Source organism: Bos mutus, chromosome 10 (assembly GCF_027580195.1).
Source record: "Bos mutus isolate GX-2022 chromosome 10, NWIPB_WYAK_1.1, whole genome shotgun sequence".
Classification (NCBI taxonomy): Eukaryota; Metazoa; Chordata; class Mammalia; order Artiodactyla; family Bovidae; genus Bos; species Bos mutus.
In genome coordinates, this window is record NC_091626.1 from 71,845,474 (window position 1) to 71,864,381 (window position 18,908).

General features: G+C 52.1%; 3 protein-coding genes across 6 annotated transcripts in view; 1 reads left to right on the forward strand and 2 right to left on the reverse strand.

Annotated features, from left to right (window-relative positions):
- DNAJC17 (DnaJ heat shock protein family (Hsp40) member C17) overlaps positions 1-9,577 on the forward strand; it is a 30,274-nt gene extending 20,697 nt beyond the window's left edge. Inside the window, exons 5-11 of the mRNA XM_005903953.2 lie at positions 1,325-1,410; positions 1,649-1,745; positions 2,304-2,347; positions 2,810-2,887; positions 3,696-3,776; positions 4,257-4,367; positions 9,379-9,577. Of these exons, the coding sequence (XP_005904015.1) occupies positions 1,325-1,410; positions 1,649-1,745; positions 2,304-2,347; positions 2,810-2,887; positions 3,696-3,776; positions 4,257-4,367; positions 9,379-9,501 (620 nt within the window). The 3' untranslated portion in view covers positions 9,502-9,577. The remainder of the gene's footprint in view (positions 1-1,324; positions 1,411-1,648; positions 1,746-2,303; positions 2,348-2,809; positions 2,888-3,695; positions 3,777-4,256; positions 4,368-9,378) is intronic.
- C10H15orf62 (chromosome 10 C15orf62 homolog) lies at positions 5,410-9,380 on the reverse strand. Of its 3 annotated transcripts, none has more exons than XM_070378219.1 (3): positions 7,363-9,380; positions 6,542-7,122; positions 5,410-5,630 (listed from the first exon to the last, which is right to left on the reverse strand). In XM_070378219.1, exons 1-3 carry the CDS (start codon positions 7,401-7,403, stop codon positions 5,578-5,580), a joined length of 675 nt encoding a protein of 224 aa, XP_070234320.1. In that variant the 5' UTR covers positions 7,404-9,380; the 3' UTR covers positions 5,410-5,577. The 3 variants fall into 3 exon arrangements, with proteins under 3 accessions (XP_070234320.1, XP_070234319.1, XP_070234321.1); XM_070378218.1 differs by having other exon boundaries at positions 6,542-7,125; XM_070378220.1 differs by lacking the exon at positions 5,410-5,630 and having other exon boundaries at positions 6,525-7,125.
- A 162-nt stretch (positions 9,578-9,739) lies between the features above and the next one.
- GCHFR (GTP cyclohydrolase I feedback regulator) lies at positions 9,740-13,491 on the reverse strand. 2 transcript variants are annotated; one of them, XM_070378222.1, is made up of 3 exons: positions 13,325-13,491; positions 11,490-11,584; positions 9,740-10,250 (listed from the first exon to the last, which is right to left on the reverse strand). In XM_070378222.1, the coding sequence occupies exons 1-3, from the start codon at positions 13,358-13,360 to the stop codon at positions 10,127-10,129; spliced, it is 255 nt and encodes an 84-aa protein (XP_070234323.1). In that variant the 5' UTR covers positions 13,361-13,491; the 3' UTR covers positions 9,740-10,126. The 2 variants fall into 2 exon arrangements, with proteins under 2 accessions (XP_070234323.1, XP_070234322.1); XM_070378221.1 differs by lacking the exon at positions 13,325-13,491 and adding an exon at positions 12,571-13,303.
- Between the last annotated feature and the right edge of the window lie 5,417 nt (positions 13,492-18,908).

Here is an 18,908-nt window from a genome sequence, read left to right on the forward strand (position 1 = left end):
GCCACCTTTGCTCCTGTAGCTTCAGTTCCAGCCACTCAGAGCTTTGGGCCCCAGTCCTGGACAGAACCCCGTTCTCAGGGGCGGCTCCTGAAGGACAGTCTGAGGAATAATAACAATGACTAGGTGTGCTATTAGCTAAGCATTGTGACAGATGTTTTACTGCCTCCTTTAATTATCATGACTGTCCAAAGAGCTGGGTGTTACGAAACCTATTTTTATAAACAAAAGAGGCTAAGGCACCAAAAAGATAAGAACCTGCTGGAACCAGGATTTGAACCCACACGGCACGAGCACAGTCAGGTCTTTGTTGGCCGTGCTGTTGTTTATCTGTGTCGTTTGTCCAAGTTCTGCACAGAGCTCTCACTCTGAAATCCCCTCAGAAGGATCCAAAGAGAGCCAGACATTCACCTTTTGAAAAACAGCTTTATTGACATTATTTTGTATATCCCATTGTCCACCCATTTCAAGTGAACAACTCAGTGATTTTTAGTAAATTTAACAAATGGTGCAACTATGACTCTAAATCAATTTTAGAACATTTTCATTACCCCCACAAGATTGGTTCAGGCATTCTTCACTCAATTTTTCTCCCCTTCATCTTGCCTGTTTCACATCCATATATTTATTATGTACATATACCATCCCCATACCTCCATCAAAAACAAATAAACCTGGAGTTTAGGTAGGTAAAGTGAACAGAAAAGAAAGCAGCGAGTCCCAGACCTGAGAGAAGCATTTGCCGCAGCAGCTGGCCTGGGACAGAGCCACAGGCAGGTTTCTCTTGGAAGGTGGGAAGGGCTCCAGGCCCTGGGGTGATGTCCTTGCATGGAGGCTTCTGTCCCTATAGCTGGGTCTGCAGTGAGGCTTGGTAAATGTGAGTTGAGGGGCAGGTAGAGGAGACAGTGGAAACTCAAGCACAGTGGTGGGAAAGAGCATCGAAGCCAAGGCAAGGTTGCAGGCTGTGGTGCCAAACTGCAGGAACAGAGGCCGGCGGCTCCACCCACTGGCAGCCCTGACCCATGGCCCCAGGCTGCTGACATCAGCACCCACCCACACCTTCACTGTTCAGAGAACCAGCTTGGTCAGTGGGAGCTGCTGTAACTCTTCCAGACCCCAGCCACTCAGCTGGAGCCTATACTCTTCCTTGTGACAGCTTTTCTCAATGGAAATGAATCTGGGAGCACATGGGCATGGAGGGAGGAGGAAGAATTACTGGATGGGTTCATGCTACATGAGACTTTGGGGTACAGCCAGAGCCAGGTGGGCTGGGGCCATGTGGAAACTGCTTAAACCAGACATTGGGTCATTCAACCCTTGTGCCTAGACCTGGAGGCCAGGGAGCGGCAGGCCCAGGCCCTCGGCAGCGAGGAGGAGGAGGAAAGCGGGAGCGCCAGGACGCTAGAGCAGGAGGTGAGCGTCCAGGCCCTGCGACCATCCTCAGGAGGAAGAGGCCGGTCAACTAGAGGCTGCTGTGTCTGGGGCGGGCATGCCCTTCCTGCCTTCCCCTGTGGGATCTGGGTCGTCTGTCCCACCCACAGGTTGCTGAGCCTAGCTTGCAGGTGGAACGTCCCAGGGACCTTTGCAAGGTGAGCCAACCTGGAATTGGATCTGCACAGAATTGTCACCCTCCCCAACCCCCGCTCTGCAGATCGAACGCCTGCGAGAAGAGGGTTCCCGGCAGCTGGAGGAACAGCAGAGGCTGATCCGGGAGCAGATACGTCAGGAACAGGAGCAGAGGTTGACAGGTGAGAGTCTGGCCCCCACACCGGCCTCCCACTCTGAGGTGGCTCACAGCGGCCACACTGGCTGCTCGGTGAAGTTGATCTGGAAGCTTCTACCTGCTGGAACCCTCCGGGTACCCCACTTGGACACATGCCACCTGTCCTTTCTTACAGTTCTCTGGGGCTTATTGGCTTTTCACTCTGCCTGAGATCTCCTGGCCGCATTTATGTTGGCTCTATTTTTGGAGCAGATCACCAGGGCAAGGGGAAGGCTCTGGGACCCTTTGTTTCAGTAGAACTGTGAGGTCTATACCTCTGACTCTTGCCCCCAGAAGGCATTCATGGCCCCTCGTTGGTGGAGTGCTAATCATGGCCTCCAGCAGGCAGCTGGGCTGCTACCCTAAGGTGGCAGCTGGGGGCAAGGGTGGGATTGCTCCTACTTGCCCTGTCAGGCTCCACAGCAGGGCGGGGCACTGCCCGTGGACAGGAGTGATCTTTGCCAGGTCCTTGTGGCCCTAGACTTTGTCTCCCCTGGGGGAACCTCTCCACATTCTACCTTGCTAATTTTCCTAAATTTTCTAGGAATGGCAAAAAATCCTGAAAACAAAGAAACCCCCAAGCTAAAGGTGAGCCCTGCAGGCTCCACGGGCCACTTCACACTGCCTCCTCTCAGCAAGAAGAGATGCTTCTGGGGTCACCGGGGCTTGTGGTGCGGACACTGGATCTCTGGAAGCCACACCACTGTCCACATGCCATCCTTCCGTCTTCCCAAGGCCTGAGCATCAGGATGGCCCATCAGAGCTGGCCGTGAAAGGCTGTTCTTAGCCTTGAAGGCTGTAAGGCAGCCCTCCCTGAGGCCCCTTGAAGGAGAGCATCTTATAGGCTCTGTAAGAGCCCTGAGACTGTGGCTGAGCAGGCCTCCTGCCTGTCCATTTTCCAAGGGGAATGCATTTCTTGGGGGTGCTCCCTAGATCACTGGTGCCTTGAAGGCCAGAGGGGTGTCTGCTCAGTTTGTAAAGCTCAGGTGCAGGGTCTGGTCCTGTTGAGAAGTCAGAGTTTAACAGTGGCCCCCACTGCCGTCTTTTCAGCTCAAGTGGAAGAGCAAGAAGGAAGCTGAGTCACAAGGCGTCTATTCCAGAGATGTCCTCCTGCGGCTCTTTCAGAAGGTCAGCTCTGCTTACTTCCCTCTTACCCATCATCTCAGTCCCCACGTCAGTCAGCCCAAACCTCAGGATCTCCAGGCCTAACCTTCCTTCACATCTCTACCTGCCTTTTTTTTTTTTTTTTTCTGTGCCATAAACTATGTGGTAAGTCATTTCAGTTGGGTCTCTTTGTGACCCTATTTACTGTAGCCTGTTAGGCTTCTCTGTCCATGGGGTTTTCTAGGTGAGAATACTGGAGTGGGTTGTCATGTCCTCCTCCAGGAAATCTTCCCCACCCAGGGATTGCACCCTTTTATCCTGTGGCTCCTGCATTGCAGGGGGATCTTTTTACCGCTCAGCTACCAGGGAAGCCATAAACCATAGGATAGTCTAAAGACTTATACTTGAGCCATGGCCCTCCAGTCACTCGTGTTGCCATGTGCCACCTCCAGCCAGATCTAGCCCTTGTCATCCTTAGAAGTAAGGGGCTTGGCTGGGTGTATGGGGAGAGAGGAGGTGGGTGTCTGGCACTAAAGCTCCGTCCTCTCCATCTCCTTCAATCATGGAGGCAGCTGTGCGTCTCTGCTGGTCCAAATCCCCACGTCTGCCCAGCTCGCCTTTGCTGTCTCCTGTATTCTTGGAAAAAGAAACAACAAACACAAAAACCTTTGTTTCCCATCTCTGATATCCCCTCTCTGGGAACCTAGCAACAACAGGTTATCCCCAACCCAAAATGACTTGGTTGCCTCTGGGTGGCCTAGGCTTATCTCCAGTGTGAGCTGGGCCATCCTGAAGGCTGGGCCATGCTTACCGGGACCCCTTATCCTCACAGTACGGAGAGGTGCTCAACCTGGTGCTCTCCAGTAAGAAGGCAGGCACCGCTGTGGTAGAGTTTGCAACCGTCAAGGCTGCGGTGAGTGCTCTGTGGGGTTTTGGGGGCCACCAGCAGCCCTGCCATTCCAGGGGAGGAACTCAATTCTGTGGGCCCTCTGAGCTTAGGTGTCCCCACTCCTTGGGCCAGCTTAGAGCCAAGATCTCCCCGAGGCCCACAGGTCTTTGGAGAGGAGACAGAGTGAGTGAAGGAATGAATAGGAGAATGTTCCAGGGATGGTGTTATTTCCTACTGCCTGGCTCCACACCCCTCACCTTCCCCTGGAAGCCAGTGTGCCTCCAGGTTGGGACCCTCACAGAGCCTTCTCCCCTCCCCCACTGCCCAGTCAGAAGACTCACGTTTCCCATGAGCATCAGAGCTTCAGCACACCATCGCACAAAGGCTGCTCCACTTTGCTTGGAGGATGAGAGTGCTGGTTTTGGTTCTTTCTGTAGGGGTAGAGAGAGCCATTGTGTAGCTGACTGGAATGATGGGACTGGGACTGGCTGTTGTATTTGACAGGAGCTGGCTGTCCAGAATGAAGTGGGCCTGGTCGATAACCCTCTGAAGATTTCCTGGTTGGAGGGACGGCCCCAGAGCGCGATGGGCCACAACCACCCAGGACTGTCCCGGGTAAGGAGCCAGGCCTCACTCTACTGGGCCTACTCAAGCTTCGGGGTGCCTCTTCCTATCTGGGCTCTTCTCAGGGCCCTTTCCTCACAAACCCGTCATCGGGACTACGGAGAGATTGTCAGGTCTGCCTACCCAAGCAGGAGGACTGTGATTCCTTGCTGCCTCTTTCCAGGCTGGCTTACCCTACCCACAACTCTTAGACCTTACTTTCTGTGTTCTGGTCTCCTTTGGGAGCTCTCATCATCATCCAAAGGTGTTGCCCTGGCCTGTGGGTTGCTTGGTTGCTGTGTGAAGCATTTGGTGCTGAGATGACCTGGCGCTTCAGGGAAGGGCTGGTGAGGAGGGTGGCTGCCTTCTTCCCCAACTTCCTTCCAGGTGTGTCTGTGGCTGTCCCAGACAGGGACCTACTGTCAAGAGGCAACATTTCCTCCTTAGAAATAACACTGTCACCCTGCCAACACTGAGGTGCTACCTGGTGCCCACCTCTTGGGGGGAAGCACAGACTTGAGCTGACACATGCCATGTACCAGCTCTTAGTCCCCACGGCCCCACGAAGGCTTGTGTTCACTTCCCCTCCATACACATATATATACACACACTCGGCCCAGGTCACACCTGCCCCCGCTTTGGTGGGGAAAGAGCTCTCCCTTCTCAGAAGCATCTGGGGGTCTGTGCCTCAGGCTGATGTGCTCCAGCCCCTCTGGGAGGAAGAGTGCCCCTCAGCAGGTCAGCAGGGCCTCTGCTCCCACTGCCTCTGGCATGTCCCCTGCTCTCTGACATGGCCCGCACCCGTGAGGATGGGGTGCTCTCTGGAGTATGTCCCAGACCCTGGACAGAGGAGGAAAAGGAACTGCTCTGAGCCCCACCTGGAACTCTTTAGAGACTGTTTCTCTCCCCCCCTCACCCCTGTTAAGTCCCAGCATTTCACAGCCCCAGATGACACGCCATAGGCTGTGTGATAAAGAACTTTATTTATCATCTGCACCCCCAGGGGAGCTTTCCGCTCGGCACATGCACACAGAGTAGAAACGGGGAGGCCATAAGGCTCGCGTCATGGAGGCAGTGTGTGCCAGAACCACATGCCGCCAGCCAGGCTCCGCCTCCAGGTCTTCTGGCCATGCGTCAGGGCAGTGCTGCAACCCCCATCATCAGAGGCTTTGAGCAAGGCTCCTTGGTCGTGGTGGCGATTCTGGAGACCAGCTGTGCCTCTTCAGTGTAACAGCCTTGAGCTTTGTGTCCGTCCCCTGATCAGACCTCCGTATTCTCATGGGTGCAGGAAGGAGGGAAAACTGCACTGTATTTCATTGCATTTCCCCAGGGCTCCCATCCCAAATCTTTCCGAGAATTCCCCACAGCCTCTCTTCTGAAGCTGTCTATGCCTGACATGCCCTCGAGTTCCTTCCTTGGGCTCCAGGGAGTGCTCCAGGCAGCTGTGTTGGCATTTTGAGTCTCTCACACCCACTTTTCTGCTAGTGATTTTGGACTTTTTCCTGAGTCACTCTCTGTATCTCCATCAGCCTCGCTCTTCCCACCCCACAAGCCCCTCCCTCTCCTGGCAGGTCCCATATGCTTCCCTTCCCCCGCCAGCCTACGGTCTAGGCCTGTGTGGCCCAATAGAACTTTCTCCAGTGACCTTAACGTTCACCGTTTGCCGTTCAGCGTGGTAACCCTTAGTCATATGTGGCTGCTGAGCACTTTAAATGTGGCTAGTGTGACTGGGATGACTTTTTTTTATTGTATTTAGTTTTAATTAGTGTGACTTTAAACAGCCACATGTAGGAGCTGGCACAGCGCATCCATCTTTGAGCCAGTCTTTGTCCTCCACTCCCAGACTTGCCCCTTATGCCACCGTCCCTCTGCCTCCACCCAGGCCTCTGCCTGTCCCTGTGGCTGCAGGCATGGCCTCCCTTCCCAGTCTAGCTAGCTGTCTTCAGGGCTCCTGCCAGCAGGTGCCCCCCTCACATTTCTGGCTTGCCTCTATACCTTTGTCCCTCCACCCTGGGGTGACTCAGAGAACTGTTCAGGACTCCAGGGGGTAGGGGCAGGCAGGGACCTGGATTTCTATCCCTATCTTAATCCCCGACTGTCCCCTCCTTCTCTGGGTCCCCAGGCTCCCACCTCTTTCAGTCACCCCACCTCTGCCCACCCTCCCCCCATTCAGAAGCTGAGCTCACTGGGAAATTGCTCTCTCAGCATCTGCAGAACCTCCTCAAGAAGTGAAATCCCCAGGTCCACTTTGAAGGAGAAGAAGGGATCGCTGAGGTCCGGAGCAGGTGTCCTCTGGAAGGGGGGCGTGTCCGTAAGGTCCTCCTCGGAGGATCGGTGGAGGTTGTCTGCCACGGAGAGCGCGGAGGGCAGGGTGGCAGAGTAGGCGGCCGTGTACTCTGCGGAGGGGGCCTCTAGGATGTTGGGGCAGCTGAAGCTTTCCCGGTAGAGACGCGGGGGTTTGGGCGGGGCCAGCAGGGTGGCCCGGGGCTGCTCGTCCCCCCACAGTGGCAGGCGCCGGCCGTCCGGTCTCCCTCGCAGCTCCCGTATGACCTCTCGGTTGCTGTACTCCTCATGGTCCCCCCCAGCTGTGCTGGCCTGGCTGAGCACGCTGCCCTGTCGCCGGAGTCTCCGCGGCCGCCCCAGGCTCAGCCGCTTGAAGAAGGAGGGGCTGCGGAAGGAGCCTTTGCGCCAAGTCTCCATGGGACCCTGGGGAGCCCGCAGACCAGCCTCAGAAGCCCGGTCAAGGGCAGCTGGGGACCATCGGGCCCTGCTGGAGCAGTGAACAGCGAGAATCAGGCAGCCCTCGCGGGCAGAAGCAGAGGCCTCCGGGTTTCTGCTCAGCACAGAGTGTGGGCGAGCATCCTGGATGATGAGAGGGCATGCAGGGCAGTCCAGGGGAGCCAAGACCTGGGAGTGCTTGGCGATAGGAGTTTCCCAGAGGGTCAGGAGCGGCCCGGTTACTCAATAGGGTAGTGGAAAAACCCCAGGAGGAGGAAACTGCACTTACAGAGCTAGAGTTCGGGCAGCTGTGGTAGATGAGAGCTGCATTGTCTTCCGCGGGGCTGGGCTTCTCACCGGCTCCGCTGGCTTCTCCCTGGCCCTGGCAGGAGACCGGCCTCTCCGCTGGTAGCTCCCAGACTGTGATTAGTAGCTTGGCTGTTTGTGACCGCGTGTGGCGGTGGAGATGTTTTGTTGTCTTCAGTTGACTCAGTCAGGTGGGAAGTGGCGTTCAGGCTCTGAGGTAATTGCAGCATCTGCAGGCTGGGGTTTGGGCTGCGCAGCCAACACCCTGGGGCACCAGGGAGCTGAGGATTCCTCTGGGGACTGTCCGGGCAGCCCTGCTCTGTGTCACCACGCTGCCTCCTCTTCCTCCACAGCCCCAGTGCTCTGGGGCCTGGTGGGCAACCTGGCTCTCCAGCTCCTGTGTGTCTGGAGTGAGGAACTCAGAGGTGGGAGTTAACTGAAAGACTGGCGTGTGGAATGACTGTTGGGGAAGGAAGGGACCTGTCACTGGTGTGGGTGACTCAGACCTGGGGCCCAGTGACAGGCCCTCATTAGCAGAACCCGCAGGGATGGGGAGGAGGAAAGAGGCAGAGGGTGTGTTAAGGGTGAGCAGCCCTGCACCTATAAAGTGCTGGCTCCTCCCAGGGGCGTGCCAAGGGTGACTTCAGGTTTTCTCAGCAGAATAGCATTACCTTGGGGACGGGAGAACTGACCTCCCCTTGCCCTGACTTCAAACCTGGCTGCTGTTTCCTCTCCCTTCCTTGATTTACCCAGATGGCCTCAGGGCAGGAAAGGACAGTTGAGGGCCAGGGTCCTACCTTCCTGTCAGGCTGTGTGGACCTCATCTGGGGTCTGTCCTCTGGGGAAGGGGCTGGGCCCAGCCTAAGAGGTGGGCCTGGCGGGGAGGGCCACTCTCCTTCAAGTTGCTGCAGCTTGGGAGAGAGGAGGAGGCGTGGGGTTGTTGGGAGGAACAGGGGGATCTGGGCTGAGTAACACTTCCTGGTTCCGTACATCCCCGACTCCAAACCAGTTGGCCAGGGCCTAGCATCTTAACCCTAGCCACTCCCTTCTAATTCCCTGGGTCACTGACCACCAGACTTTCTTCTTGGCTTGTTCCGTGAAGGTGCACCAGCTTGGGGTACTATGAGAAGCTGTCTGCTGTGCAGCCCCCTTTGACCTGGCTCGCTTCTGTGCCACCTCTGGTGGGCTTCACCCGTATTCACATAGCTTCAGCTGCACGGAGGGAGGAAGTGGATCTAAGACTCACTGCAGACATTATCAGGGCATGAGGTCGGTGGCTCAGGGCTCTCCTGCAGAGCCGCCTCTCCAGCCCACAGCCTTGGCCTACTAAGGTGGTTGTTTATTATTCTTTTGATTATTAAAATACTGCACTCTTTAATCCCTCACACTGTGCTGGCAAGATCATAAAAGAAGCCAGGGCCCTGCCCTCCGGGAGCCCTTGTGTGTATTTTTAGGAGGCAGGCTGGCCTCTTGTTTCCCTCTCCTCCTAGGGTGGGGCTCCCTCTGTGTCCTTAGCAGGAGCCAGACCACAGGAAGGGAGGGCAACTGGGAGGGGGCAGTGCTCTCACCTCCTCCTGGCAGAGCCGGTATATTTCTGCACCTTCAACAAGCCCTCTTCCCTGGGAACTGGTGGAAAGCAGAAACCATGGGGTGCAGGACATGAGGGGAGATGAGGGCCTGGCTAGAGCATGAGCAAGTGAGTCACTGAGCTGACTGCAGATGCGAAGGACCTGGGAGAGGGGGAGGCGGGGTGGGGTGGCAGCTGCTTGATGGGCTGGAGGGAAGCAGCCGAGCAGCTGGCCTGGTGCCAAAGGCCTGCTTGCTGTGAGGGAATATGGGTGGCTTGGGGTTGTGGGATGTTCCAGGATCCTCCCTTTCCCAGGCAGCCTCCCTCCTTGACCATTGGTGGCGGCTCTGCCTAGGCCCTGTCCTCCAAGTCTGGAATCTGTGGGACACTGCCCTACCACCCTGATCCCTCCCTGTCTCCCTCTGTCCCCAGGGCTCAGTGGTGTCCGAGAGGGACTACGAGAGCCTCGTCATGATGCGCATGCGCCAGGCAGCTGAGAGGCAGCAGCTGATTGCCCAGATGCAGCAGGAGGACCAGGCGGGGCAGCCAACGTAACCTCCTGCCTCCAGCCCTCTCCTCCCACAGCCCTTTTCTTAAACATCACCAATAAACTTTCTGTTTTTTAAGAGTCTACCTCTACTGCATACATAGGTATAGGGTGTGGGCCTACCCAAGCGTGGCCCTGGTTTCTGGGCTCTGCCCAGGCCTGGCTCTCCCTCCCAGGGAGTGGGCAGACCCCAAGGAGGCGCTCCCCTTGGTGAGAGTCAGTGGCCAGCAGAGCAGAGGAGCAACCTCTCATCACAGCCCTTTATTGGCTTGGACTAGCTATGCAGGCCCTACCCACCCAGTCCTGGAGCCATGCTCCACAGGGGCACCTAGCTCCCTGCCAGGGGCAGCCTGGCTCGTCAGGCCGTTTTTGACAGAACAGGGCCTCCTCCAGGGCCTGCGCCTGGCCTGATGCTGGAGGGGCAGCTGAGGGCACCAGGGCCAGGGGCCCTACCCTTCCACACTGTCTGAGACAGGTTTCAGAGAAGGCCATTCACTGCCCAGTGGTACTGGGCCAAGGAGAAGGATGATTTGGGAAGAAGGGGCAGGGTGGTGAGCAAGGCAGGGTCTTGGGGTCGGGGCCCCTGGCAGCCACTCCAAAGAAGTGTGACTGGCGCTCCTCCGTGTGGGAGGGTCACTCCTTGTGCAGGCACCACACCAGCGTCTGGCCCACCCCTGTCATGCTCAGCACACGGAAGCCCCTGCGCTCCAGCTTGTCCAGGACGATTCGAGGAGGGTCATTCACGTAGTACTCAGAGCTGCGAAGAGAAGGAGAGTGGCATGAGAGGGTACACAGCACAGCCCCGCCTACAAACCTAGTATCTGCTGCAGACTCTGCCTGGTCACAAGTACTCCTAACAGGACTGCTGTTTTCAGGTTGCCTTCTGCAAATGTTCCCTGCCCCGTCACCTGCTTAGCTCTTTGCATCATCTCATTTATTCCTCTCAACAACCTAAGGGAGGTACTGTTATTCCTATTTATAAGAGAAAATCAAGAGGAGTAAAGCAGCTTTTCTGATGTCATCCAGATAGTAACACCCCCGTTAGTCTGAAAATAGCCCACATGCCCTGGGTCACTGCCAATTTGGAGGGAGCAGCCTCCTTTCCCCAGGGCCATCCCCCAGGCCTCTGTCCTCTTGTCTGACTGTCCTGTAGTCCTGGAGCAATAAGGTTGGCCTTCAAGAGCTCCTGGCTGTGGCTGCCGCCCCCTAGGATGGAGAATGCTTGGTTTCCCTTCTTTCAGGATTAATTGATTCTGAAGGGCCATCAGATACATAAAGAGCTCAAGCCCCAGGCTGGGCATCTCAGAGACAAAAGCCTCATGGCAAAGGGATGGGGTTGGCTTCAGCCTTCCAACCCTGACCAAGGGGCTAGGGCCAGCTCACCAACTCTTTCCCTTCTTTTAACTGGGGTACACTCTGGTGACCTTTCTTAGGAGTTCCAGCCTGTGTGAACAGGGTTCTCCCTGTCCACTGGGTAGGAAGGAATGAGGGGCAGAAGAGGAATTAATGATCACTGTTTAGACTTGGAGTTGGGGTGAAGGATGCCGAGGGAAGTGGTTAAGTCCCCAGGCAGCAGCTGAACTGGAAGCAGGACCCAGGCATCCTGTTCCTAGGGCTGAGCTTTGTTACTCATTCAGCTCTTCAAGCCAGAGCCTTTCTCTGTGCCTGTCTTGGCCTTGATGGGATTCAGCTTAGAGATGAAAAGGTAAGGCAAGAAGCAGTCCACTTGCAGAAGTCTATACTCAGGGGACTGGACTCTGTCCTGGTACCTTGTCCACAGGCTCCCTTGTGAAGGCAGGGCCAATGGAAAAGCTCTCAGAGCAAGCCTGGGGGGCTGTGGTGAGGCTGCAGATGGGACCCACCCTACAGAGGACAGATCCCCAGGATGCAGGCAGAGGGGTCCTGAGGCTGGGCAGGGGCATTTTTTTGTGTAAATGGAACAAAGACAGGCCTCGGGGCTGGCGGGGAGAAGAGTCTTAGGAATGCTACTACTTACAAGTTGTTTCCCAGGACACTTCTTTTTGAGGCCCCCAGATGCTGCATCAGTTCTGGATCTGAGTGCTCATCGCCCACCACGGTGGGGCCCACCTCCTGCAAGGTAAGCCACAGAGGCTGCTTGGCTGTCTGCCAGGTCGAGGTGTGCAGTTAGCCTTTATCTGAGCCCACTTCAGTTAAAGGCTGGAGGGACAGGGAAGGAATCTTGGGGGCTAAACACAAGCTGGGAAGGGGTAGAGTCCATCAGTCATCAGACTGAGCAATGTGGGGCCTCCTTGGCCCCTCTAGGCTGGACCAGGCAGTGCCCAACACTGGCAACTTCATGCCAGGCACCACTGCGTGTATCTGTGTATCAGAATCACCCAGAGAACAGAGAAATGCAAATGTATGTCCACATAAAAACTTGCACACACAGTAGCATTATTCATAGTAGCCAAAAAGTAGAAACAACCCAAATGTTTGTCAACTGATGAGTGGATAAATGAAATGTGATATAGCCTTTCAATGGAATTTTATTTGACAATAAAGAGGGGTGAGTACTGATGCATGCTACAATACGGATGAACCTTGAAAACATCATGTAAGTGAAAGAGGCCAAAGACCATATATTATGATGAAAAGTAGGCGAGTGGTTACCTAGGGCTGAGGGGCCCGGGGAAATGAGTGACAGCTAAGGTTCAGGGTGTGGGTCTTCTCCTAAGACCCAATTGGAGTCTTTGGAGAAGACAATTGTTCTAAATGTTGTTCTAAATGTTCTAAAATTGCTTATGGTGATGGTTGAACAATTCTGAATAAGCCAAAACAAACCCAAACCCACTGCCGTGAACTCTACACTTTAAATTGGTGAATTCTGTGGTTATATGTATCATATACCAATGAAACTGCTAGTTTAAAAAATTGCTTCAGGAGCACTGAATTCCCAAACTCCAGGCTTACAGAGTGCTTCCGGAGATCTGGGAAGGGACCCAGAGTCTACATTTTACCATCTGTACAGCTGACTGGCTCTTAAACCACTGCCAAGACTTCTCCCATCCAGTGGAGAGCGCGTCTGCTATTTCCTGCATCTCTAGGGAACCGTGTACCTCCTGATGGATCACCGGAGCACTGGAGAGGTAGGGGGCAGACGAGCATCCTGCTGCCCAGGTTGGGAACCCAGTCATATTGTGAGCAGTCAGCACCTTCTTTTTGCAGAGGAAACTGTGCCCAGGGAAAGGGGCGTGGCTTGACTGTTGAATGGATGTTCTCACACCTCTAACCTTCCTGGTCGTCTCCGGGTTCTTTCTTCTCTTTCTTTTCTAAGGTCTCAGAAGAGCTCTTCCTGGAAGTGCCTAAGGGCGCAGGTCGTAGCTGTAGGCGGGCCACTTGGCACAGGGGTCTCAGTGTCGTAGCACATCCTTTTTTCAAACCTCTTTTCCTTAGATTAGTCCACTCCTCCCACCCCTCATTGCCCGGCGGAGCGGCTCTGTGTAGGGCAGTGGTTGCTGCACTTGAGAGAGCAGGACTTTCTGAGTCCCTTTCAGAGGCTTCGACCTCCCGCAGACAGGTAGGACCCGAGCCGCAGGCGCCCGGAACTCCTGAGTGGCGGGGACGCACGCACGTAGCCCCCCTTCCCGGCGCTGGAGGGGCCCGGCCGCCGGAGCTCCCTAGTCCCAGTATCCAGGCAGGGTCCGAGTTCCAACCTTCCTCTCCGCCGCCCGCGGGGGGCGTGTCCCAGGCGGCTTCCGCGTCTCGGCACCCGCAGGCGTGGCCCGGGAGGGAGGCGCCAAGGTGCGGCCGGCAACGTCCCCCCGCCCTGGGCCCAAAGCCAACTCCCAGGGACGAGCAGCGGGTACTCACCATGCGTATCTGGGTGCTGATGAGCAGGTAGGGCATGGTGCGCGCGTCCCGGCCAGGCTCCTTCCCTGGACTTTGGGTAGGGCGCCGACGCCAGCCCTTCAGGCTCCGGGACTGAGACCAGCAGCCTAGAGTCCAGTTACTCCGACTCTGGCCTCCGGTTGCGCCAATCCCTGAGCTCCTGGTCCGTAAGCCCCTCGACCGGCCAATCAGGAGCGGGCGCCCTTGACGCGCCCAGAGCTCGGTGATTCGAGACCCGCCCCCTGCCCTGGGGCAGCTCACTGGGACCCTGTGTTGTCACCCGCCGCTCCCGAGGGTCGTCCAGCGGAGCGGAGGGACCTCTGTTGGGTAGTGGGGGGATCGCTCCCGCACCGGCGTGCGGGAGCTGGGAGCGGCCCCCGAGCTCTGCTGGCTGCGTTGGGCCGTAGCGCCCAGCGCGCGTGTTGCCCTTGCACCCCGTTACTGCAACACCTCCAGTAACAGGTTCCAAAGTCCTGCTGGTCCCCGTCCCAGCCTCTGTGAAGCCCAACAGGGAGCAAAGGGCGACCCCACTGAGGTCTCCCAAGCTCCTGCCCACCTCACCCAAAGACTCCTCTAAAATGTTTATCGGATCCCTACTTCCCGACCCAAGACACGGTCTCCGGAGATTCCTTAAGCGCATGGAAGACAGGCAGGAGACCCCTCCGGTGCACTGCGCATTCCTGCCTCCCCACTGTAGTTCCTAGTACAGCGGCGGAACCTTGCATTTCTGTGGCCTTGTGGGTAAGTATGTAAGAGAACTGAGCACTTCGCAGAGTGCCAGGCCTAGAGAGACTGAAACCAATGGAATCTGGCCGTTCAGAGAGCTTTCCATGAAGCGAGAGAGACACGGCACACGTGCAGGAGACTACAAGGCAACACCTGGGACAAAAGAAACTTACCCGAACCAGCCACCAAAGAGAGCGGCGAGTTCACCTCCACGTGTTCACGCCCTCATCTGGATGTATCAAAATCTGACAACATTCTTAATCTGCCTTGTGACATCTGCCTTGTTGTGATTGGTTTTTTAAAAAAGAAAAGCAAAACAAAGGCAGCCTGTAACCTTCCCTCCCAGGCTCTTGAAAAATCTTCACTTCACTGAAGGGCACTTACAGGGCTCTCTCTGTGCCTCCAGCACTTTGACCGATGAGGAGAGAAGTACAAGGGATAAATAGCAAGTTGTAACCCTAAAGGGAGAAGGCAATGGCACCCCACTCCAGTACTCTTGCCTGGAAAATCCCATGGACGGAGGAGGCTGGTAGGCTGCAGTCCATGGGGTCGAGAAGAGTCGGACACGACTGCGCGACTTCACTTTCACTTTTCATTTTCAAGCATTGGAGAAGGAAATGGCAACCCACTCCAGTATTCTTGCCTGGGAAATCCCATGGAGAGAGGAGCCTGGTGGGATAAGCCTGTGGGGTCACAGAAGAGTCAGACATGACTTAGCAACTAAACAACAACCCTAAAGTATACTTCCTGGTCTGATCTGTTTTTCTGTACCCTCTTTCCCTATTCTCTACCTCCAGGACTAGAAGTCTAGCTAGAGAGATAAGACATATTTATGCTTAACAAAGGATTTGTTAAACTAAAAACTAATGCCCAGGATATAAAGAAATCTTACAAATTAGGAAGAAAAAGAAGAAAAATGGGCAAATGACTCAATTGGGCACTTTTCAAAAAAGAGAGTGGAAATAGGCAATAAACATAAAACATAATGTTCAATATCATTAGAAATTCAGAAATGCATATTAAACCACAATGAGATAATGCTTTACAGATTTGAAAAAAAATCAAAATATGTGAGCATCATGTATTGGTGAGGATGTCTAACAGTTGAAACGTGAAACGTTACTGTTGGGATTACAAATTGTTATGATAGATACAATCACCTTGTAAAACAATTTGGCATCATCCAGTAAAGCTTAAGATGTTCATTACTGTGACCCACCAGACCTCTCATCGATAAACCTAGGAAAACTCACTGACTACATCAAGAATATTAAAAAAGAATATTCATAACAGCACTGTAATTAGCAAAAAACTGGAAACAGTCTTTATTGCCATCTGAAGTAGAAAAAGGTTTTGCTTGATTCATACAATGGACACTACAATAAAAATGAATAAAAAAGCAAATACTGGGGAAAATACAGAATAATCCTATTTACCTAAAGCTCACAAACATGCAAAACTAAACAATTTGAAGGAAATGATAAATATAATATTCAGGGTAGTGGTTACCTCTGAGAGAAGAGAAAGGGATGGAGGAGAGACAGAAATGCAGGGTTCTTAAAAGATAAAAATGATGTTCTCCTTCTTACACTAGGATGTGGGTGCAAAGGATTATAAATGTACTCAGTTTTTATACATATATTATAAGTATTATTTTGTAGCCATTAAATATTTTGTAAGAACAAACCTTTTTAAATGTCAAGTGTCTTAGAGGTAAGGCCACCATCCCAAGGCATATGTCACCTCTCTTGAAAGAGCCAGGTACATAAGGCTCTCATGTTCTGGGCAGAGACCAGGACAGGGATTTGGGGTGTGCTCTACTCTCTCAGGCTGGACTGTGGAGGGGTGGGGAGGAAACAGGAGGGCAGACTGTCTCAGACTGCCAGGGATTTATTAAATTTGCAAAACTGGTCTGCAGATGCAGCATAAGATAGAGTACTCCATCCAGAATCACCTACCCCAATGCTGATTGCCCTAGCAGAGGCATGCACACCAGATAATATCTTTAATATCCAGGAGGAAATGAATTCCCCTACTTGGTTTTACCATCTGGCTTCACCTCTTGCCACAATCAGTTTATCTGCAGATCTTCCTCCCCTATAAAAGGAGAAGAAATTGTTCTTCTACTACTCAGCTTTTCATTATGAAAATCAAACTGTGTCCACAGGGTTAACAGAGGCTTACGACTAGCAAATTATTACCTTGTTTTACAGAACAATAGATAAGAAACAACTTGTTAAAAACCCCCTCTGCTTGTAAACTCCCTTCACTGATTAAGCTAGCTTTTGTTTTTAAAGCTAGCTTTAATTTTTTTTTTTTTTTCTCTCTCTCTAATTTCATACCCTTCAAACATCACATAGCCTGGGTAATATATCACAAGACTCCTTAACCACCCCTACAGATAACACCTTTGAAGTGTGGGTCGCTATAGCAACGGGAGCTCAAGTTGTTTCTTGGGAACTTGGAATCAGTTCATGTTCTGTTCAAGCTGGCTAAGACTGGCTGGGACCACTGAGCCTAAAACTGGGTCCACACAAGTGTCCAATGAACAGCCTTTTGACATAAGAGGGTCAAAACTCCACCATCAGATCATGCTAAGCGCCTGCATTTTTAAACATACATCCCATGAAGAAGCGTATAACCCAGATATGGCCACACAGAACACCATTTACCTTACCTTTTCCTATCTCTAATCACCTTCCCCCATGCCTAAGATCACCCTGTTTCTTTTCTTTTTTTTTTTTTTTAACTTTGGCTGTGCTAGCTCTTGTTGTGGCAGGTGGGATTCTCCAGTTGTGATTAGAGGGGCTTAGTTGCTCCCCGGCATGTGGAATCTTAGTTCACCCACCAAGGATTAAATCCATGTCCCCAGCATTGGAAGGTGGAGTCTTAACACTGTACCACCAGGGAAGTCCCCTACCCTGTTTCTTTATATCTCAAGTCTTCAGAGAGGCGGATCTGAGATTTGTTCTCCTGTCCCCTGGCTTGGCTGCCTTGGTAATGAATTCTTTTTCTGCTGCAAACCTCTGTGTCTTAGCATTTGACTTGCCATGCTTTGGGCAAACAAATTTGGTTTGGTAACAAAAGCATTATCAATGTGGCAGGGGCTGGATATTCATCATTCCTTATTTCCTTCCTTCCTCCATGCAGCTTTTATGGATGGTCTTTGTATTAGAGCTGTGCTAGGCATAGGGAATGGATCAGGCATGAACTCCATCCTGGAAAAGTAAGCAGTCCAGTGGGTAGAGAGTCTAGAAAGCAAATATTTATAGAACCAAGTGTAATACAGGTAACCAGGCCTCAAAGGCAAAGAAAGAAAATATTAATTCCACTAAGGAATTAATTAACTAAACAGGTTTTTATTCCCTCCAAAGTAAAAATACTCAGTTTTTTCTTATTACAGAAGAAATACATGCTTATTTCAGAAAAATGAGGAAAAATACGGAAAAGATATTAAAAGCATTCCTTTCTCACCACCAAGACAACATACTTAATCTCTTAGCGTATCGCAAGAGGTACTAATACTAATGAAACTGAATCCTTAAAAATGAGTAGCTGGAAAAAAAAAATCAGTAGCAGATATTGGTGAAGTTTTTTATTTAAAGGACTTCACCACAACCTCTGGAATTTTTTATTTATTTTTGGCTGCATTGGGTCTTCATTGCTTTGTGAGGGCTTTCGCTAGTTGTGGTGAGCAGGAGCTGTTTGTTCTCTAGTGCAGGCTCAGAAGTTGTTGCACAGGGCTTGGCTGCTCTGCGGCATGTGGAATCTTCCTGGACCAGGAACTGAACCCATGTCTCCTGCATTGGCAGGCGGATTCTTAACCACTGGCCCACTTAAGGAAGTCCCAAATGTACTGCTATATGTGTAAAATATCTCACAATTAAAAAGTAAATAAATATAATATCTAGTCAAGGATTTGGGAGGACTGGTTTAGATATTTTGACTCCCACTAAACTAAAATTTAACTTTTAAGAAATGCTGACAATAAAATTAGAACCATAATCCATAAAAAAATCTTGTCTTTAATTTTTTTCAAATATTTATTTATTATTTTTGGCTGCATCTTGTCTTCACTGGGGATCTTTCCCTAAGATGCGTGGGCTCTGTAGTTTTGGTGTGCAGGCTTAGTTGCCCTGAAGGCATGTGGGATCTTAAGACGTTCACTGGCCAGGGATGGAACCTATGTCTCCTGCATTGGAAGGCAGATTCTTAATCACTGGACCACCAGGGAAGTCCCTATGTGTTGTTTGCTTTTTAAGTAATTAATTAATTTTTGACTTATACTGCAGGGCTTGTGGGATCTTAGTTCCCCGTGCAGGGGTAGAACCTGAGCCCCCAGCAGTGGAAGCACAGAGTCCTAACAACTGGACTGCAGATGATTCTCTTCTTTTTAGTTTCTAAAACTACAAGTTGCATAAAATCATAGGATCAAAATAGATTTATAAAAGTACAGTTCACAGGTGGTAGAAAAAAATGATTAAAACAAAATCTGAAATGCTATCAACCAATTTAAGCAAACAGAGATCAACCCAAGTTTCAGCCTCATGCAAACATTTAAAATGTTATCATTAGAGGAATGAATTTAATGAATTTAATTTTCATTCTGGATATTAAAAAGAGTTTTTATAAGCCTGTCCCTGTTTAATGTTACAACAATTTAAGGTTTAAGATTTTTTTAAATGATGGGGTGTGCATCTTTTTCAGATGTCAGCTGGCAGAAGCTGGCCCTGGGGACTCAGGGCCTGTTGTGGATAACCAACAACTTAACCTGTTTTAACTTGAATTGCCAAAGGCACTATTGTGTTGAGCTTAGTAAACGATTTGAGTAAAAATACGT